The following is a 23243-nucleotide window of genomic DNA, read 5'->3' as shown; positions in this document are numbered from 1 at the left end:
ACCATAAACACAAAAAAGATTTGTAAAAATGTAAACACTCTCTAATTTTTTTTTTTAGAAAATATAATTATTTTTCATTCAAAATGTTATTTTGTTAACCTGATCAATTTAGTATTGTCATTTTTAATAAGTTAAGTAATTAGTAACTATTTTAAATGTTTTAATTTCTAATGTAGCAATTACCAATAGATTTAATCCACATTAAAAAAAAAAAAGACTTGAAGTGCCAAAATTTTTTTTTCTCCCAGTGCTGGGAAATGAATCCAGGTTCTCATGCATGCTAGGCAAGCATTTTATCACTGAGCTACAGTCCTAGCCCTTCTTTATTTTGAGGCAGGATCCCAGTAAATTGTCCAGGCTTGCCTTAAACTTGTGATCCTACCTCAGTCTCTCAAGTAGCTTAGATTACAAGTGTGTATCACCACAACTAACTTCATAACAATTTTTAAAAGTAAAGAAATCCTCAAACCAGAAAGTCTCAGAAATTCCTAGTCTAGACTGGAAATTTCTATGAGATAACCAATTTGATCTTTTTTCAATGAATAAATTTAAAATGAAAAGGAGAAACCATAGATGTAAACAGATTTAAGGAATGTGGTAATAAATTGCAATAAGGAAGCTATTTGGATCCTGAATCAAACAAATGGCTAAAAAAAAGAAAGAAAAAGAACACGATAACAAGGAAAAAAATACTTTTTGAGTATCTGATAATATTTTAAGGAACTAAATTTTTTCAGATGTTAAAGGTCAAAATCGTGAAAGCTAGGCAATGACTACAATGGGAATTTATACCTGTTTGACATCTTTTATAATAATTTGTTTTTTAATCAGCCTACTGGCTGATAATTTAAACCTGCCATCAAAATGTTACAAAAATCACTTTATACTACAAATCTAATTATTGGAAAGGAATGTGAAAAACCTTTAAAAAGAAAGTAAAAAAATAAATACAAACAAAATATAATTTGACAATTATCTTCAAAGATGCAGAAAATATGATTAAGTTTATAAAGTCAGCTTGAAAACATAAAATCCTTTTAAGTATAAAAACTTAGAAAGAAAATACAAACATTGTCTACTTGTTCAATTCTAACTCTAAAAGAGAGAGAAGTAACAGTATCAAACAGTATAGAAGCCATGGAATTATCAATTCAGAATCTCCATTTCAGTGATTTATATTGCTACATGTTTTTAAAGCAACTGACAAATATTCTTTAACTTTCTACTTTCTAAAACCAAATAAAATAAAGCAGTTAAAAATATACAGTACAGAGGTAGAATGCTTGCCTACCATGTGGGATGCCCTGGGTTGGATCTTTAGTACCACAGAAAAATAAATAAATAAAACAAAGGTATTGGGGCTGGGATTGTGGCTCAGCGGTAGAGCGATTGCCTAGGACTTGCAAGGTCCAGGGTTCAATCCTCAGCACCACATAAAAATGAATAAATAAAATATTGTGTCCAACTACAACTAAAAAACAAATATTTTATAAAATAAATACACACACACACACACACACACACACACAATACAGGGCTGGGTCAGTAGCTCAGTGGCAGAGCACTTGCCTCCCATGTGTGAGGCACTGGGTTCAATCCTTAGCACCACATAAAAATGAATAAATAAAATAAAGGCATTTTGTTTATCTACAACTACAAAAAAAATTTTTTAGATATGTACAGTACATAAAAACCAGCATCTAACCTATAACCTTATTAGTGAATATGAATTCAACAAATTCTCAAAAACTTTCAACAAAAGTAGTCTGCTGGGGCTAAGAAAGCTAAAAATTGAAACAAGAAAACAACACAAAGAAGCCCACTACCTTACTTCATAACCAACATGCCACACACACCCAGTCTACAACATAATATAAAGTGGTAGTTTCCTAGTCCACAATCAGTATGTGATTGCCATTATTATTGTGCTACAGGAGACTAGGATGTTGAAATTGAAAAACAAAACTGCAAGGAGGTGAGAGGACACAAAAAGTACCCTGCAAAGGTAGTCACTGTCAAGGAAAGGAAACTCTTGGTAGGCTAATTCAGACCAATATAAGAATTGCAGCAGCAGTACGTTCACCACCACCACTATATTCACCATCATCGCTCTTCCTAAAGCATCTATTGATACGCCTTTTTTTTTTCTTAATTATGAAGGATTTTTTTTAAAAAATGGAAACATCCTTAAACTCAGTTAACAGCACATTTTATCATTTTCACATATTTGTACCTTTTTAAAACGTTTTGTGGTATTGGAATTGAATCCAGGACTTCACATGTTAGGCAAGCACACTATCACTACAATGTAAATTCTTTTTTTTTTTTTTTTTTGTGGTGCTGGGGATTGAACCCAGGGCCTTGTGCATGCAAGACAAGCACTCTACTAACTGAGCTATATCCCCAGTCCCAATACAATGCAAATTCTTGACTTTTCAAAGTTTACAGATACAACCCTTTTTATTTTTATTTTGAGACAGGTCTTTAGTTGCCCACATTAGCCTTGAACTCGTGATCCTCTTTTCTCAATCTCCCAAGTAACTGGGAGATGCAATACTGTGATGGGCTTGTTTTAAAACATATGAAACATTAGATAGCACAAATCCCATTGCATTTCCTCTCTTCCTATGACAATTACTATCTTGGAATATAGTGTTAAACACTGCTACTCATGATTTAACTATATCTACAGCTATATGTAAACAAAAAAGAGTATCATTCTTAACATGTTTCTAAACTTTACCAAATGGCATACTGGTCTGTACTTAATGTTTTCTTAGCTCAAGATTTTGTTTGTTGTTTCTTAATTCAGTCATGTTCTTTCATGTAGCTCTAGTTCATTTATGAAAACTGTTGGACAGCATTATACTATATGAATATAAAAATATGGTTGCTCATTCTTTAATGGAATGTTCAAATTGTTTCCATTTTTGTTACAAAGCTGCAATAGAACAATTCTGTAGCATGTACTCATTTCTAGGATATATTCCTAGAAGGAGAACTGCTAAGTTAAAGGGTGTATACCTTCAATTTCATTAAAGGTTATTAAATTGACCTCCAGAATTATTTTACCTTTTTACATTACCACCAAGCAGTGTTAAGCATTACTGTTTCTCACTGGGTGCGGTGGCCCACAACTGTAATCCCAGCAACCTGAGAGGCTAGGACAGGAGTATCTGATGTTCATGTTTGGGGCCAGCCTCCACAACTAAAAGTGAGGTCCTGTCTCAAAACAAAAAGGACTGGGATGTGGCTCAATGGTAAAGCAACTCTTGGTTCAATATCTAGTACAAAAAAAAAAAAAAAAAAAAAAAGAGTTACTGTTTCTTTTCATCCTCAGCAGTTCTTGATACTGTCACTCATTTTAATTTTGCCAAACTGGTGTTTATGATACCTTGCTGGTTTATTTTTTCCTCATTACTAAGTATCATTTATTGGCATTCAGGTTTCCTCCTGAAAAGTTTAAAAACAGTACTGTCATTTTTCTATTAATTTTTTAACAGTTCTTAAGGTAGTCTGGGTATTAATACTTTATTGGTTGTAGGTGTTTCTACATACTCTCCCCTAGCCCCCAAAAGGATAAACCAGGTGCTGATTTTAAAATCTAATAGTGCAGAAACAAAGTCAATTTCTGAGTTCTCAAGTTCACAGTTACTTTGAAGACCTTTATATCAGTGTTTCGCAAAAGTTTTTGTCCACTCATAGGTGAATTCCTCTTTCAAAGTCAATAGACATACATGTCTACATAAACTGGTAAACAGGGCTGCAACTCAAATTTCTTCTAAGGGATGACATTTCCTTAACCACAGCAATATACAAGACAAGCATAGAGATGGTCTCCATTCTACACAGTCACCACCATATTTTAGCTTTCATAGGAGTCAGTAAGCATCTATTTTGATTAATGTTTGTTAAGACTCTTCACACTTTAATAACCATCATGTCCATCAGGATGTCTGAAACAATAAAGAAAAGTGCCCCCTCAACCCAATGAATTAAGAATAAAGATACAAACTCAGACTAAGCAAGTGGAAAAGTGGAATTTTTTCTTTTCCGTTGGCACTAATATAAACTGTTTTTCACAAAGGTGCTCTGCATAAGTGAAATGATTTTGGATATTTCAGAAGGACATCTGCTCAAAAAAGTTTACTACGTTTACAAGAACACTGTCAAATATTCTACAAAACAAAGACACTGCACTAGAAGCATATACTCATAAAGCAAAAACAGCCTTTAGATCATTAGCTCTAACTTTTGTCATTTTCAGATGAATTATCTACAATAACAGAGGTTAAAAGAAATTTACCAACCCGTAACCTCTAAAAATCTACAAAGTCAGGGTTCTTTTTACTGCATCACTCGTCCTTATTTTAGACTCCCAGTTCTAAAATTGATCTATTAATTTTACAAGACTTGGGTTCTAGAAATTATGGAACCAACTCCCAAGCTCACACCAATATTTTCCTTTCCATTTCCCTTCCCATCCTATATTATAACTTCGGGGGGAGGTGGGGGAGGAATACCGACTGCCTGAGTTTCTGGCCCCAGCTGGGTGCAGAGTCTCGAGCCCCTACTGCTGTACCTGCATTAAATTAGTCGAATTTTTTAAAAGTACCATTCCCTTCTTTATTCAATAAATAGGTACTAAGCGCGGACTTTGCAGGAAGCGCGATGCACGCTGCACCTACAAGCTCGCGGACCACCGCGCGAGGGCACGAAGACAGATCTCCCGACGTCGGAGTCGGCGGGGCCCGAGTAGGAGCCCTCTTGGGAGCCGGGCGCCGGGGAAGGGGGATAGGGGATCCCCGGAGCGCCAGGGAAGCCAAGAGGCACAGGAGACTCACCTTTCCGCAGCTCCCGCTCCCACACGGTGACGATGGGCCGCGAGTGCTTGCGGTGGTGGATGAGCCACAGGGACAGGGTCTGCACGCTCTGCTGCGAGTTGCTCAACTCCGACAGCTTCTTCTCCAGCGCCGCCTCAGAGAAGGCGGACATCCCTCCAAAACCGCGTTCACGCCGTCCCACGCGGTGGGGCCAAGGGGAGGAGAGTTTCGCCGCGCTCGTCGCGGCCTCGCCCCCTCACCCCACCCTTCCCCACGCCCTCACCACCGACGCCGCTACATCCAAGTCCCTCCGCAAACCAGCAAGATGGCGTCCGGCCGGCAGTGACGTCACGGCAGGCCACCACGCCCCTCCCGCTACTAGCCCTGGGAAAGGAGGTGCCGCCCAGAGGCGGGACCACCGGGCGGAAGGGGTAGGGCCTAAGCTAGTGCCTGGGAAGTGGGCGGGGACAGGACTGGAGGCAGGGCTTGTGTTTGTGGGGCCTAGAATCCTTTTGGGGAATACTGTCTCTGCAAAATAAGCAGTTATTACAGGTAATTACACGGGTGAGCACATTGATTTAAATCGGTGCAGCCACCTTGGAAGTCTATTTACATGATTATTACTTTGATAACTACGCCATTATCTCAGCTATTCAGGAGGCTGAGGCAGGAGCATCGCAAACTCAAGACTAGTCTATGCTTCTTAGGGAGACCCTCTCTTAAAATAAAATTTTTAAAGGCCTGATGATGTAACCCGGTGATAGATTGCTTGTCTAGCATGCATGACACCCAGAGTTTAATCCCCACTGTTGAAAAACAAACAAAAAAATATAGTATAAACCACACTGGGGCAGGTGCCTATGGTCCCACTCAGGAGTTCAAGGCCAGCCTAGGAAACACAGCAAGGCCATGTGTTTAAAAGAACTAACGAAAAGAAAAAGAAAATACACCAATAAGGGGATGGGAGTGTAGCTCAGTTATACAGCATGGTTTCCTTGTGGGAGGCCCTGGAATCAATCCCCAGAAACAAAAAACAAAAATGGCCCTGGGATCAATTCCCAGAAACAAACAAACAAACAAACAAAAAACCCAGAAACAATAAATAAACAACAATCCACTTGTCGGTCTGTGGGAATTTGAGGTCTAAGCCAGATGCTGAAGACAATCTTCCCAAGGGGTCCACATGGTTTAATACAGGTTTGGCTGGTTTTTCTTCTCCAGGCTCAGCACTTAGCCTATTCTCCTCATATACATTACCCATCCCACCTGTGAGCTCTGCCTTCCATCACTACTACATTGTCCTGGGTGCCTAACATTATCGTCAACACCAAGTTTCTTGAAATCCAGAAGCCAGGCAACATAAAGTCTGTGCCCTTGACTCTGCTCATCCCTACTTCTGGGACTACTTGCCCATCTCTACAGACTATTCCTGTTTCCAGGAGAGGCTACAAGATAACAAAGCCACTTTATACCTCCAGAAGCACATGGTCATGATTCTCCTGCCTATTTTCTTGTACTCTGAACATCTGCTGGAGTAGCCCCTGAATGTTTTAAGTTGCTGAGGCTGGCCTTGAACTTGCAGTCCTCCTGCCTCAGCTCCCAAGTCTCTGGAACTACAGGCTATATTTTCATTTTTTATGATAATAATATGTTCATGTAGGGGCTGGCTCGGTCTTAGAGTGTTTGCCTTGCACATGTGAGGCCCTGGGTTCAACCCTCAGCACCATGTAAAGGTAAATAATAAAGATATTGTGTCCAGGGGCTGGGGATGTGGTCAAGTGGTAGTGCACTCGCCTGGCATGCATTAGGCACTGGGTTCGATCCTCAGCCCCACATAAAGATGAAATGAAGATATTGTGTCCACCTAAAAAAAAACTAAAAAGATAAATATTTTTTGAAAAAAGATATTGTGGGGCTGGGGATGTGGCTCAAGCGGTAGCGCGCTCTCCTTGCATGCGTGAGGCCCGGGTTCGATCCTCAGCACCACATACAAACAAAAATGTTGTGTCTGCGGAAAACTAAATAATAAATATTTAAAAATTCTCTCTCTCTCTTAAAATAAAAATTAAAAATAAAAATAAACTCTGCATCTTCCTGTCTCACCCTCCAGATCTGCTGGGATTACAAGCATGTTCCATCGCACCCAGCTCCCACACTTTAAAAAAAAAAAAAAAAGAAAAAGAAAAAGAAAAAAGATATTGTGTTCATCTATAACTAAAATAATTTTTTAAAATATGTTCATATATTACTTATATAGTTAAAAATAATTTCAGAGTGCTGGGAAGGTAACTCATGGGAGAGCAAGTGCTTTGAATGTACAAGGCCCTAAATCCAATCCCCAACAATGTAAAAAAAATTAATTTTCAAAAATATCTTCATTAATCCATCAAATTTTGACTTGGTATTTGCCTTTTATGGTAATTCACAAAGGATACCAAGAAACTGAACATTATCACATTTTAAATATTAAGAAACTTCCAGAAAGATAATAAGAAACCACAGAAATTCCTAAACCAGATTGAACAGTACTTTGAGAAGTACTATTCAAGAACATTGCACCAAGTATTCATCAATATGTTTATTCATCTGTTTGGTTATAAGACAGTTCATTCATCTGTTTCTTTATAAGTACAGTTCATCTTGCCCATTTTTCATGCAATAACTGGAAGTTCGAAGAGGAGAGATGAAGTAAGTCTCCTTTCTCCTTTTCTCACTCCCATGTCCATTCCTATGTCATCCTTCACTTTCCCCACTGAACATCCCTGTTGATCCAGTTCACTTAGCCTGGTTTTGAAAATTAACACAGACTGAGTTTAACCTACCTATCTTCAGAGACATATAAATATATTTAACACTATTCCCTTCCATGAGCTCTACAGCCACCAAAATTGCTACTTATCTTCTCCCAATTTGTGTCTTCACCTGTGATTTCAATTCTTCCCACTGTCTATTTCATTTGTACCTGAATTTTAAAAACCACCTTCCATTCCCACCCAATCCAATCCATGTAAGATTCTTTTCCTGTATTATCTACTGATTTGTATTCCTTCCTTTGCGATTAAACTACTAGTCTAAGTTATTTATAATTTAGTATATATTCTCCCCCACCTCCAGCTAGATTTACTCTCATGACTCAGTTGAAGAACCAACTCTTAGGTCTTCCTTGGTTTGCAATCTGACTTGGCTGTTTCTGATCGGAACTCCCACAGTATTCTGTACATGAATACCATGGCTTTCTGCTTTGGCCTGTTAGATCTATACTTACCAACATTGTTTCTGATTGCTGTGTTTTCAAAATGTCTATTATAACTGTTTTTGATACTTATGGCTAATTTTCATATCTTGTCTCCAAATTAAAAGAAGACAAAATTATCTTTATTCACAGAAGACATGACCTTATTTCATATGTTTAGTATACAGAAATCTTCAGTGACTCAAGAGGCTGAGGCAGAAGGATCACAAGTTTGAAGCCAGCCTTAGCAACTTAAGGAGACCCTGTCTCAAAAAAAAATAAAAGGGACGTTGGGGCGGAGAAAGGATGTTGGATGTGACTCAGTGATAAAGGTCTCTGGGTTCAAGTCCCAAAACTTCCCCCCACACACATACACAAAGATATAGAAATCTTAAACAATCCACAAAAAAAATATTAGAGCTAATAAACAAATCCAGCAAATTTGCATGATATAAGATCAACACACAATATACACTAGCAACAAATTTTGAAAATGTAAACACTTAAATGTACATATTTAAGTGTTTCACTTAGCATGATAGCCTCCAGATCCATCCATTTACCAGCAAATGCCATAATTTCATTCTTCTTTATGGCTGAGTAATAGTCCATTGTGTATATATACCACATTTTCCTTATCCATTCATCTGTTGAAGGGCACTTAGGTTGGATCCATAGCTTAGCCAGTTTAGTTTTATCACCAATTAACCAACAGGTATGAATTGACACTGTCCTCACCAGCCACCTAATTAGGTTCTCCATGATCATAGACAAGGAGTTTTTAAGTTCTGGAGAAAATTAAAGAATAACCTTAATGGAAAGGACTTTAGCAACTTCTGTTATAAACTTAAACGGCATAAACTTGTAGAGTGTGGATATAACATTAATTTTTCAAGGTAGAACATACACTGTCTTAAAAGAAAAATGTTATAATTACATCCTTACAGATTTCTCTGGGTTTTTAATACCATTAAAAAGATTCCAGGAAACAAATAAATGAGGATATTAAGTATTCATTATTACATCTGATGATTTAATAGCTCATTTTCAACAAAAGGACTATGAAGTATTGACTTGAATTAAGCAACAGAGGGTATTCTCTCTAAACTTTCTTTTTTTCCCTCTCTTTTTTCTACATGCCCTTCTGATCAGGGAACTCTTGATAATGAAATGGAATTTCACAGAATATGTCTCACAGGCTGCTCTTTAGTAAAATGGGGAATTGCAAGTAAAAAGATAACCTAAGTTGCTGACAGCTAGGCTCTAATGTTCCTAACAAAAAATATTCTCAGAGGATAGAAACAATAATTAGAGAAGCCTGTTCTGCAACTGCAATTGAGAAAGATAGTCAAGGCCACCCTAAAACCATAAAATTATTAATATAGTATAAATGACTGCAGTTCCTTTACCAATCACAAATCTCCAGACCCACCTTAACCCTATGGCCCTCTACATAAAAATTATCAAAGCTTTACTGAATCACCAAATTACCCTTGCTTTTGAACTGCATCAGTCTAGGACTCATGCTATAATCTCCTTAGAGCCCTTCAACACAAGTTTCAATCTATAATAAACACTTACCAATTAACTCTTTTTTTTTTTTTTTTTTTTTTTGGTGTCAGGGATTGAACCCAGGGGCACTTAACCTCACCCTCACATGCCCAGTCCTTGTAGATGAACACAATACCTTTATTTTATTTATTCATGTTTGTGGTGCTGAGGATCAAATGCAGGGCCTCACACATGGGAGGCAAGTGCTCTGCCACTAAGCCACAACCCCAACCCCCTTCCCAGTTCTTTCTTTCTTTATTTGTTTGTTTGTTTGTTTATTTGTTTGTTTATTTTTTGAGACAGGGTGTCACTAAATTGCTTAGGGCCTTGCTATTGTTGAGGCTGGTTTTGAACTTGAGATCCTCCTGCTTCAGCCTCCAAAGCCCCTGGGATTAGAGGTGTGTGCCACTGTGACTTTTTATTTTTTATTATGAGACAGGCTCTCACTAAATTGGGAAGGCTGGCCTTGAATTTACAAATCCTCCTGCCTTCAAAGTAGCTGAGATTATAGGAGTATGCCACCATACCCAGCTAGGTATTTCCTTTCACAAATTGGTTTAAATCAATAGATGAATGAATAAACAAAATGAAGCATATAGTATAATGAAAAATTATTCAGCCAATAGATGTTACCACATGGGTCAAAAAAAAAGTGGTATTAAAAGTGAATCTTGAAAACATTATGGGAAGTGACATAAGCCAGCCTTAAAAGGACAAATATTGTAGGATTCCACTTATATAACATACCTACAGTAGTCAAGTTCATTGGGACAGAAAGTGGATAGAGGTTACCAAGGGAAGGGAGGGAGGGAATAGTAAGTTATTTAATGGGTAGAGAGTTGCTGTTTGGGATGATGAAAAGTTCTGCAAATACATAGTGATACTGGTTGTGAATGCATTTTCTGCCACTGCATTGTACACATTTAAAAAATTAAAATCACAAATTTTATGTTATTTATATTTTACTACAAAAAAGAGAAAAACTGATTTCATTTTTTATTATAGAAAATTTCTAGAATATACAAAAGTTAAAAGTTCATGAAAGGCTGGGGGTATAGCTCAGTGATAGAGTGCTTGCCCAGCATGCACAAAGCCGTGGGATTGAGCCCAAGCTCTGGGGAAAAAAACAAAACAAACAAACAAACAAAAAAAAAAAAAACACAAAAAACCGAAAAACAAAAATAAGCACATGGAAAAAAAAAAAAAAAAAGACTCTCTCTGTACCTATCACCAGTTCAATAATTATCAACTCCTGGCCAAACTTTTCTACATGACTCTCCTACTGCATTATTTTGCAGCAGATGTTGTATCATTCCATCTATCATTCAGAATTTCAAATTCATAATAAATTTAATTTTGTTTTGTTTTCTTTTATTTTGTTTTTGGCACTAAGGGACTGAACCCAGGGGCGCTCTTCCGCTGTGCAACATCTCCAGTTCCTTTTATTTTTTTTATTTTGAGACAGTCTTGTTACCAGAAGCTTTGTCCTTATCCCCAATGTTAACCCAATAATGAGGACATGGTCTTGAGAAAAAGAAAAAACAAGTTTTACTGCTTTACTGGTGAAGGAGAAACACGGGGGACCCCTGTCCCAGAGTCTGTGATTCTGACCATCAGGAGGAACAGAGGCCTTCTAAAGAGGTGACTCAAAGGCTACATTCCAGGTGTTCCCTGTCAGGGGTCCTAATTCACTTGTAGCCTTGAGAGAGCTGTTTCTTAGGTCTTCTGGTGCCATCCCTGAAGTCTGAATTACTTCATTCCTGTGGTATGTGTGCTCAAGGACAGATAACTTGGCCGAGGACAGGAAGAAAGTAGGGTCATCTTGCTTCCCCCCAAGGTTAGGGAAAGGGAGAGGAAAAGGGGAAAGGAAAAAAAAATATGTCAGATTTAAAATAAGACGCGGTGGGGCTGGGGTTGTGGTTCAGGGGTAGAATGCTTGCCTGGTATGTATAAGGCACTGGGTTCAATTCTCAGCACCATTTATATAAATAAATTAATTAAATAATGTCCACCAACAGCTAAGAAAAAAGATTTTAAAAAATAAATAAAATAAGCTTTAATGGGCTGGGGATGTGGCTCAAGCGGTAGGGCACTCACCTGGCATGCGCGAGGCGCTGGGTTCGATCCTCAGCACTACATACAAATAAAATAAAGATGTCGTGTCCACCGAAAACTAAAAAAATAAATATTAAAAAAAATTTCTCTCTCTCTCTCTTAAAAAAAAATAAATAAATAAGCTGTAGTAACAAAGCAGCAAGGTTAAGTCCAGAGCAAGAAGTGGAGCCCTGTTACAGTCTCACTAAATTGCTTAGGGACTCACTAAATTGCCAAATCTGGCCTCAAACTTGCAATCCTCCTGTCTCAGCCTTCCAAGGCCCTGGGATCATACAAGTATGCCACTCACTGTGCCTGGCAATTTTTTACCAGGAATTTGTATTATTCATTTAAAACCCAGCTCAGGTACCACTTCCTCTGTAAAACCTTTCCCCAGCTGGGCATGGCGGTACATGCCTATAATCCTAGTGGCTCAGGAGGCCAAGGCAGGAGGATCACAAATTCAGAGCCAACCTTGGCAATTTAGTAAGGCACTAAGCAACTTAGAGAGATTCTGTCTCAAAATAAAAATAAATAAATAAATAAATAAATACAAATAAGGTGGGGCTGGGAATGTGGCTCAGAGGTTAAGCACCCTTGGTTCAATCCTCTGTACCAAAAAAAAAAAAAAAAAAAAAAAAATTAAAAAAAAAATTCCCCATCACCCCCAGAGTCATCGTGACCTACTCCTTCCTATGTATCTATGATTCTTCCCTTCGCTCTTAAACAGGGTCTCTCAAACTTTGATTGGCATGATTGCTATTTTGAGGCAAGTATGAGATAGTTTGAATATGTTCATGTGTTGGAAACTCAATCTCCAAATTCATATGTTAATGGAATTTAGAGATGAGGCCTTTGGAAGGTAAATAGTATTAGATGAGGTCATGAAAGACCCCATCTTATTATTAGTCATTTTTTAAGAAGAGAAAGTGAGACCTGGATATATGCTTGCTCTATTTTGCCATTGCATGCCCTCTGCCATGTTATGATGCAGCAAGAAAGCCTTCCTTAGATTCCAAGCAGATGGTGGCACAATGCTCTTGAACTTCCCATCCTCTATTATCTTGAGCCAAATAAACTTCTATTATTTTGGGGGTGGGGATGGGGGTAGGTTCTAGAGATTGAACTCAGGGGCACTCAAACACTGAGCCACATCCCCAGCCCCATTTTGTATTTTATTTAGAGACAGAGTCTCACTCAGTTGCTTAGTGCCTTGCTTTTGCTGAGGTTGGCTTTGAACTTGGGATCCTCCTGCCTCAGCCTCCCAAGCCTCTGGGATTACAGGGGTGCACCATTGTGCCAGGCTAACTTCTATTATTTATACAATACCAAATCTCAGGGGTTTATTTGTAGCAACGAAAAATGAACTGAATGGGAGGTTGTCCTCTGTATTACATGCTGCTTAGTACCATCCTGCCTTCTACTGACTATATGTAAGCAGCAAACTATGCGCCCTCCTTTGTGACAATCTAAAAATGTTTCCAGGCCTTGCCAAATGTTCCATGGTGGTGATGGTGGTGGGTCTATCACCCTTCATGAAAATTACTTAAAACCGCCCTAACAAATTGTACTACGAGATGTTTTCTTCCACATTTCTCTGTTTCTAAGGTCTGAAAGAATTGGGATACCTATTCCTTCATCTTAGTGTAGCCAATGTCTGCTTCTTGCAGAGAACATCATGGGAAGCAGATACAAGGCCAGTGAGCTTTGGCAGATCTTGACACAACATCACAGAAATCTCTAACCAGCCTTTCATGCACTTAGACACTTCTACAATATCACAACTATTATCCCTCCAACCTCTGTTAAAAAGTCGAGTCACTGAAACTCATCTCCCTACACCGGGAGCTTCCTTTTGTCACAGTTCTTTGGTGGTAAAGCTGCTCACTCTCTGACTTTACCCAATTGTCCCATCTCCACCCTCTGAATTCTTAGAAAATGAACCTGACTCCTTGGATGAGGATGTAGCTCAGTGGTAGTGTACTTGCCTAGCATGCACAAGTCCCTGAGTTCAATCCCCAGGACTGCCCCTCTACCCAAATAAGGAGCCTAACTTTACTTCCACAAAACAGCCCTATAGATGTATGAAAACCACCATTACACTCAGCCATTTGGTCCTTCACCAAAGTTTTATTTGAAAAAGGGAAAAGTAACCTCTGACAAGGAGAACTGGCCGGGCTCCAACAGCTTGCCCTCTATGACGTTAGGGGGTGGTCTGGCATTCATATGTCTGGCCACAGTATTTTCCTGATTAAAATGCTTTCGTAGAACACTTACACTAGACAAGCTCACTGTTTGATCTTGAAAGTGTGTCATAAACAAAACAAAAACAAGACCACTTCCGAAGTCTTATCTAGGCACACACATACACAAAACAAGGTGGGTATGTAAATCACAGAATTACCAAAAATGGCCTTCTCCCCACTGATATGAGCGCTGCTTCTTTCTTCTTGCCTCCTTCTGAGACCAGCAAAGGACCTGTAGTCCTCGTAGATTAGATAATAATCGATCAGGTCAGGTTCAAAAGATGAGGACTGATTATCAAAGCAAGGGAAAGGGTTTGCTAACACCTCTGGTTGTACTTTCCTGCTCAACCGGTTCTAACGCCTCCTGAGATCCAAACTATCAACACAAGCAATTACTCCCTGGGCTGCTCCTTCCTGCCCTTAAGCACATTTGTGGGAGGGAGGAAGGGAAAGGGGGAATCTGGGATCTACAAAAAGGCTAGACATACCCAGCTCTGTACCCTGCTGTCTCTCCAGAGAAGTCTGCCCTCTCTGTTCTCTTTCTTTTCTTTCTTTCATTCTTTTTTTGGGGAGCATTAGAGTACTATTTTGTTTAGTCTGTAAAACCTTAACTAAGATATTTTAGTCAGTTTTGTATTTTTTAAAATTTTCTCTATTTAGTTATACATGACAGTAGAACGCATTCTGACACATAATACATAAATAGAGTATAACTTCTCATTCGGTTGTACATGATGTAGGATCACACTGACCATGTAGTTGTATGTGCACATAGAGTATTAATGTCCAATTCATGCTACTATTCTTCCTACCCCAATACCCCCCTCCCTTCACTCCACTCCTCTCTGCTTAATCCAAAGTACTTCTATTCTTCCCTAGTCCCCTGACCCTTATTATGAATTAGCATCTACGTATCAGAGAGAATATTCAGTCTTTGTTTTTTGGGGATTGGCTTATTTCACTTAGCATGATAGTCTCTAGCTTCATTTCATTTACTGGCAAATGCTCTAATTTATTTCATTCTTCTTTAAGGCTGAGTAATATTCCATTGCATATATGTACCTCTTTATCCATTTGTCTGTTGAAGGGCACCTAGTTTGGTTCCATAGTTTAGCTCTTGTGAGTTGAGCTGCTATAGACATTGATGTGACTGCCTCACAATAGTGTGCTGATTTTAAATCCTTTGTGTATATATTGAGGAGTGCAATAGCTGGGTCAAATGATTCCATTCCAAGTTTTCTAAGAATCTCCATACTGCTTTCCAGAGTGGTTGCACCAATTTGCAGTCCCACCAGCAATGTATGAGTGTACCTTTCCCCTCACATCCTTGCTAACACTTATAGTTGCTTGTATTCTTGATAATTGCCATTCTGACTAGCATGAGATGAAATCTTAGAGTATTTTTGTTTACTTTTCTCTAATTGCTAGAGATCTTGAACATTTTTTCATATATTTGTTCATTAATTGTATTTCTTTTTCTGTGAAGTGTCTGTTTAGTTCCTTAGCCCATTTATTGATTGGGTTGTGTGTGTGTGTGTGTGTGTGTGTGTGTGTGTGTGTGTGTTAAGTTTTTTGAGCTGTTTATGTTCTCTTTCTTAAGTAAAACTTGCTTTCTACACTTGCCTCAGAGTTTCTCAAGTGTTTAATCTTCAATCCGATCCTGATTTCCAGTACAGTATCACTCCTAGATAAAATCCACTAAGAATTATTCGTGTTTCCTGAAAGCTTCCAATTCAGAGCAAGCCCCTTGAATCCTCCTCCAAATCCCCCAAGTTAAACTCAGTACTCTTTATGAACACTTTCATTGAGATGCTCCATGATTCCCCCTGGTGTACATGCTCCCTCATTGCAACAAGCCCCAAACTCAGTATGTTCGGCTATGAGTGTATTTCTGGTGGTCTGTGGCTGAGAGCGATGAAGTACTCAGATCTGAGCCAGGTACTGGGAAACAGAAATAAATAAAACAGACAACAATTTGTCAGAGCTTTCAGGGAGGCGAAGAATGAACCATGTATATGATAGAGGCTAGTGGTAAGGAGAAAAGGGTAAAGAATTAAAATTTTCCAATTGGTTAGCCAAGGAAAGCTTTACTGAAGTGACACTCCAAGATCTGGAGGACGGGAGGCATGAGCCACACAGCTATTTTAGGATGTGCAAGCAAAGGAAAGTCCAATGTAGAGGTCCTAGGATGTAAGTGTGACTAGTGTCACTCAGGGACAGCAAGGAGCACTCATGCAGCTGGAGAGGGGTGGTCAGAGAAGAAAGAAACTGGGGACAGTCAGTAAGATGGGTGGAGGGTGAGAGCAAGGTTCATACAGAGCCTCGTAAACTGCTGCAAGGATTTTGGCTTTTACACTGATCTAGGTGGGAAGTTATTGGAAAGTGTTGACCCGAAAAGGGCATGGTTGGATTTATGTTTTAATTAAAAACAGAAATACTTTAGCTGATGTATTAAAATGGTGGGAGTGTGAGGACAAAGACGGAAGCATGGAGAATTATTATTGGTAACACGGGAAGTGAGGAGCAGGCAGATTCTGGGTATACTTTGAAGATAGAACAAGTAGATTTATTGATATGGGGGCAGGGGTGAGAGAGAAAGTCAAAGACCATGCTAAAGTATTCAGCCCAAGCTAAAACTGCAAGGCTGAAACCACCATTAACTGAGACAGAGAAGACAGTGGGAAGGCATGGATTTGAGGAAAAAAAGAACAGGAATTTATATTAAATTTACATTAACCGGTGGATATGTTGAGTAGGCAAATTCAGAGAGTTCTGGACTGGAGTTGTAACTTTGGGGGTTTGGTGAGGACAGTAGCATCTAAAGTTGTGAGACTGGATGAGATCGCCAAGCAGGGACATGTAGACTGATGGAGGTCAAGGATTGAGCTCAGGGTTCTCCAGATGTTCAGAGGCTGAAGAAGTGAGAAGAAATGAGTGTGTCTCCCTCCCCCCCACCAAAAAAAAAAAAAGTTAAAAGAACCATTAACATGGGAAGAAACCAGTAGTGTGGAATTTTGAAACTGGCAAGAATGCATTTGATTTGCTAACAGATCAAATAAAATGAGGTCTGAGAACTGACAGTTGGATCCACAACATCTTTCTTGGACCTTTTCTTTTTGGGAGAAACATCTGGGCTCTTAATAATTTTTTAAAATAAAATTTTACTTTCTTATATACCATGTAATTTACCTATTTATCTTATTTTCTGGGTACCTATTTTTACTAGAATGAAAGCTTGATGAGAGTAGGGATTTGGTCTATTTTACCAATTAACAGAACACTGCATAGAACAGCGTGTGGTCGTAGTAGAAGCCCCATAAGGATTAGTTGAATCATGGCTTTCAGATCCATCACAATGTTGACTTCACATCTAGGAACATGTTCCTTTGGCAATGTTTCCCTAAAGTGATTAGAGCATGTTCTAGCCAAGTCTTGGAGTATTAGGATGACTCTCCTGAGTTTATAGCCTGGCATTTTATGGTGTGGTTAGCAAGCCCTGCTTGTTTGGCAGGCATATGCAGGCAGCTACCAAATACCTCCCTATCTAGAACCATGCACTTTTCCTATGAATTGAAGAAAAAAAATTCATGGCCAACCAGTTCAGGATGAGTACTGTATCTCCAAAAGTGGAACCCCACTCCTCAAAGGGAATAGAGAAAAAGGACATCAGACCTCGGACTGGGACATCTCTTTTAAGATACGGATGCCCAAAAGGGAGGGAGGGTAGGATGGGTGCATGGGGGCAGGAAAGATGGTGGATTGAGATTGACATCATAACCTTGGGAACATGTATGACTGCACATATGGTGTGATGCTATGTCGTGTACAATTATAGAAATGTAAAGTTGTGCTGCAATGGTGTACAACGAATCAAAATGTCATATATACCTAGTTAAAATAAATTAAAAAATAATGGTACCTCATATTAAAAAAAAAAAAAAAAGATAGGCTTGCCCTGCCTGAGTTCCTTAATTTTTCAGCATTGAAGTCTGGAAAACAGGAGTTCAAGCCTTGGGCTGGGGATGCAGCTCAGTGGTAGAGTGCTTGCCTAGCATGCATGAGGCTCTGGGTTTGATCTCCAGCATCCGGGGTAGCGGGGAAAGAAGTTCAAATTTCATATTGGCACAAAAGTCAAAAATCTCACTGAACTTTATTTTTTCATCTGTAATATCAACCTAATAAGATCTATATTGTGATATATTGAGAGGCTGTTATCAGAACTAGAGAGAATTATGTTGTGGACTACAGTAGACCTTACTAAATGCCATTCATATATTTTAAATTCCATAACCCCTTCTAATTTTCCAAGTGTTTTATAATAAGATAAAGAGGGAGTAAAAAGGCTGGAATCTGCAATTATGTGTACATCTGTAATCCCAACGGTTGGGGAGGCTGAGACAGGAGGATCACGAATTCAAAGCCAGCCTCAGCAATTTATGGAGGCATTAATCAACTCAGTGAGACCCTGTCTCTAAATAAAATACAAAATGGGGCTGGGGATGTGGCTCAGTGGTTCAGTGCCTCTGAGTTCAATCTCCAGTACCAAAATAAAAGGAGTAAATAGTTTATTTTTAAGAAAAATTCCATAAAATAATAAAAAAAGAACAACTACAATATCTGTCCTTTTGTGCCTGGGTTATAACACTTAGCATGATATTTTCTTTTTCTTTTTTTTTTTTTTAAGAGATAGGGGGGGGGGGAGAGAGAGAGAGAGAGAGAGAGAGAGAGAGAGAGAGAGAGAGAGAGAATTTTAATATTTATTTTTTAGTTCTTGGCGTACACAACATCTTTGTTGGTATGTGGTGCTGAGGATCGAACCCCTGGCCGCACACATGCCATGCGAGCGCGCTACCACTTGAGCCACATCCCCAGCCCAATTAACATGATATTTTCAAGACTTATCCATATTACAATTTTATTTTTAAATTGCATTTTTTCTCACAAGACTGAAATCCTGTGGGATTTACCATTTTATTTCATGAAAAGTTACCTGCATCTTTTTCCAAGACCACTCAATTCATGTCCACGGTCCATTTCTTCTATCCAAGAATATAAATATCTTTATATTTATTTAAACATTTGGATCCATCATTAGCACTTGAAGTTCTTGTCACATAGAGCTCCAATTAAATCTTCTTCTTGATTTGTAAAATTCAAAGTTGCATTGAAATTCCACAAGGAGGCAGGCTAGTTCCATTAAATTTGGCTTCCTGCAAGAATTTAAATACATTCTAAATGTGATGTATATTCTTAATGGAATATTATTCAGCTTTAAAAAGGAACGGTTATTATGACATGTGCTAAAAAATGGATGAATTTCTTTCTTTCTTTTTCTTTTTTTGTACCAGGTATTGAACCCAGAACCACATCCTTATTAACACTGAGCCACATCCTCAGACAGGTTCTCCCTGAGTGGCTTAGGGCCTTCACCAAATTGTTGAGGTTAGCTTTGAACTCCTGATCCTCCTGCCTCAGCCTCCTGAGTTGTTGGGATTACAAGCGAATGCCACCACACCTAGCAGGTGACTGTACCTTAATGAAATTACACCAGAGGCAGTGGCACAGGCCTGTAATCCCAGAGGATTAGGAGGAATCATGAGTTCAAAGCCAGCCTCAGCAAATAGTGAGGGCCTAAGTAACTCAGCAAATCCTTGTCTCTAAATAAAAATATAAGTACCCTGGGTTCAATTTTTTTTTTTACAAAATTGTAAAAAAAAAAAAAAAAAAAAAATCACACTAAGTGAAACAACCCAGTCACAAAAAGACAGTATGTTCCATTTACCTGAGGCTTTTAAAGTAGTTAAATTCAGAGACAAATTAGAATGGTGTTTGCCAGGGTCTGTGGAAAGGGGGAATTATTGCTTAATGGGTATTGAGTTTCAATTTCAGAAGATGAAAAAGTTCTGGATATGAATATGGTGACAATTGTACAACAACGTGAATGCCATTGACTTTACTTTAAAAAATGGTTAACATAGTAAATTTTATGGTGCATATTTTGTCACAATAAAAAAGATTAAAAAAATCAAAAACAAAAAGAAATTTACAAAGTCTCCCTCTTAACTGTATATCTCCCCAGAAATCTGAATATACACCCCACATCCACGCATAAATTACTTGATGTGATAAATTATATACTTAAAAGAGAAAAATCTACTTTTTTTTTTCAGGAATTTTTTTTTCTTTGCAGTAGAGTTCTATAAGCTTTACTTATGGATAAATTTGTGTAACCACCACTAAATTCAGGGTACGGAATGGTTCCATTACCCCATAAAGAACGCCTGTGTTACCACTTTATAATGCTGTCCCCAATGTTAACTCTGGGAAACCACTTATCTGTTGTCCCCATCGTACTATCATTTCTAAAATCTCATACAAATGGAAACTTCCAACATGTAACCTTTTGGGTCTGCCTTCTTTCACTTAGCAAAATGCCTGTGACATGGACATTGTTGCCTATACAGTAGTCTACTGTTGTTTTTTTATTTTAATTTTTATTTCTTTAGTTGTTGATGGACTTTTTATTCCTTTATTTATATGTGGTGCTGAGAATCAAACCCAGTGCCTCACACATGCTAGGCAAGTGCTCTACCACTGAGCCACAACCCCAGCCCTAGTCCACTGTTTTTAATACATTGTAATGTTTCAGTATACAAACACCCTACAGTATTGTTTTTCCATTCAACTGTTGAAGGACATTGGGTGCTTTCCAGCAGCTTGTGATTGTGAACAGAACTGTTGTACAGGTTTTTGTGTAAACTTAAGTTTCTAGGGTAAATACAAGGGTCAAAACGCAGGCACGTGTTGACCTTTGTTAGAAATTTCCACATTGCTTTCCCACCAGCAATGTATGAAAGTTCAGTTGCTCCACATCCTTGCCAGAATCAGCTTGTCTATATCTAAAAAGATCCTACTAGAATTTTGATTGAAATGGAAACATTTATTATGTTGAGTTTTTTAATCAATAAATTTGATACATTACAATTTTTTAAAGTTTTCAGCATAAACATCCTGTACATATTTTGTGAAAATTACACACAAGCATTGCATTTGGTGTGTGTGTGGGAAACTACTGTAAAAGCATATATATATATATATATATATATATATATATATATATATATATATATATATTTTGTGTATGTATGTGTGTGTGTGTGTGTATTTGTGTGTGTGTGGTGCTGGGGATCCAACCCAGAAACTTGAGCTTGCTGGGCAAACATTATTTCCTAGCTACATCCCCAGCCCTGGAATTATTTATTTTTTGGAACTGGAAATTGAACCAGGGGTGCTTGCCAGGTTTCCAGCCCTTTTTATTTTTAATTTTGAGACAGGAATCTCACTGAGTTGCTTAGAGCAAAACTAAGTTGCTGAGGCTGGCCTTGAACTTGTGATCCTCCTACCTCAGGCTCCTGAGTTGCTAGGATTAAGGTCTATGCCACCATGTCTGGCTGGAATTTTTGTTTTAAAAATTTAGTTCCTCAGGTCAGGGATGAGAGGTGGGAGGGAAAGGGAGAGAGAAGGGAAATTGCATGTAAATGGAAGGAGACCCTCAGGGGTATACAAAATTACATACAAGAGGAAGTGAGGGGAAAGGGGGAAAAATATAAGGGGGAGAAATGAATTACAGTAGAGGGGGTAGAGAGAGAAGAGGGGAGGGGAGGGGGGAGGGGGGATAGTAGAGGATAGGAAAGGCAGCAGAATACAACAGACACCCGAATGGCAATATGTAAATCAATGGTTGTGCAACTGATGTGATTCTGCAATCTGTATACGGGGTAAAAATGGGAGTTCATATCCCACTTGAATCAAAGTGTGAAATATGATATATCAAGAACTATGTAATGTTTTGAACAACCTACAATAAAAATTAATTTAAAAAAAAGAAATGAATTTGTTAAAAAATTTTGAATATCTAATAAATTGAAAAAACAAAAAAATAAAAATTTAGTTCCTAATTGGTAATTGCTGACTTTTGTGTGTTGACTTGATATTCTGTACAATGATAAACTCAGTAGTTTTAGGAAGGTTTTTTTTTTTTTTCTCAGAATGGGGACAAAACTGGGCCTCATGTGTGCCAGGCAAGCATTTTACAAGAGTTATATCTGCAGCCCTCCTGGGGATTTTCAATATGTCATCATGAATAGCAACAACTTTATTCATTTATCCAGCTTACATGCATTTAAAAATTTTGGAGGGTGATTTATTGGGAATTGAACTTTATCACTGAGCTACATCCCCAGCCCTTTTAATTTTTTTGAGACAGTGTCTCACCAAGTTGTTGAGGCTCACCTATAACTTGGGATCCTTGTATGTCAGCCATCCAATTAATAATTTTTTGCCTTATTTTGATGGCTAGGATTTCCAGAACAATTATTGAAAATGATTGGTGGGAATGGACATCCTTACATCTGCTTTTAGAGGAAAAGCGGTTCTCTTTTGCTAGTCTGATGTTAGCTATAGTTTACTGAGTTTTATTTTTCTGTCATAATTGGTTACCTTTTATCAAATGTTTTTTCTGCATTGATACACTCATGAGTTTTTTCTTCTTAGTCTTCAGTTTTCTGGTCATTCTTGTTAGGTTTTTATATCACGGTAATGTTGTCTTCATGAAAGGAGTTGGGAAGTGTTCTATTCTCTTTATAAAGATCATTTAATATTGGTGTTATTCTTCTTTACATATTTGGTAGAATTCAACAATGAAGTCAGAAATTTATTTTACAGAGGCTCACTATAACTTGTTTCTTTTACTAGTTACGGTACTATTTATGTTGCTTATTCATCTTGGATGAGTTTTACTAACTTGTGGTTTTTGAAGAATTGGTACATATGATCTAAGTTGCCAAATTTATATAAAGTATGCCCTTATCCTTTTATTTTGAACTGAATAAAAATGCAAATGCAACATATCAGAATTTGTGGGATGTAGTTAAAGCAGTGTTTAGAAGGAAATTTATAGTATTAAGATGCTTATTCTGCTGTCATATACAACTAAGTAGAACAAATCAAAATTTTAAAAAAGATGCTTATATTAAATACTTCAAATCAATATTCTAAGCTTCTGGTTAAAAATGAAAAACAAATTCAAAATGTATGAAAGAAAATACAGAAATAAATTGAAAACAGATCAGAGAAAATGAAACAGCTTATTTGAGAAAAATCACTTTGATATACTCTATAGTTGAACTAATGAAAATAAACCTATTTGTTCTTAAACATATGGCCTGCTTTTATGATTGTGATTCTATTTGTCTCATTTTTTTATTCAAGATATCTTTATTTGTGTCTTTCCAATCA

The 23243-nt window shown here is 38.0% G+C and overlaps 1 protein-coding gene across 3 annotated transcripts in view; it reads right to left on the bottom strand.

Moving 5' to 3' along the window:
- Rprd1a (regulation of nuclear pre-mRNA domain containing 1A) overlaps nt 1-5148 on the bottom strand; it is a 56917-nt gene extending 51769 nt beyond the window's left edge. For all 3 annotated transcript variants that reach the window (XM_076836939.2, XM_076836940.1, XM_076836941.1), the window contains exon 1: nt 4845-5148. In XM_076836939.2, coding sequence (XP_076693054.1) covers nt 4845-4995 — 151 coding nt within the window. In that variant the 5' untranslated portion in view covers nt 4996-5148. The remainder of the gene's footprint in view (nt 1-4844) is intronic.
- Nucleotides 5149-23243: the final 18095 nt, after the last annotated feature.

This window comes from Callospermophilus lateralis, chromosome 17 (genome assembly GCF_048772815.1).
Source record: "Callospermophilus lateralis isolate mCalLat2 chromosome 17, mCalLat2.hap1, whole genome shotgun sequence".
Lineage (NCBI taxonomy): Eukaryota > Metazoa > Chordata > Mammalia > Rodentia > Sciuridae > Callospermophilus > Callospermophilus lateralis.
Note: the sequence above shows the minus strand (reverse complement) of the source record. Positions and strands in the feature narration are given on the sequence as shown.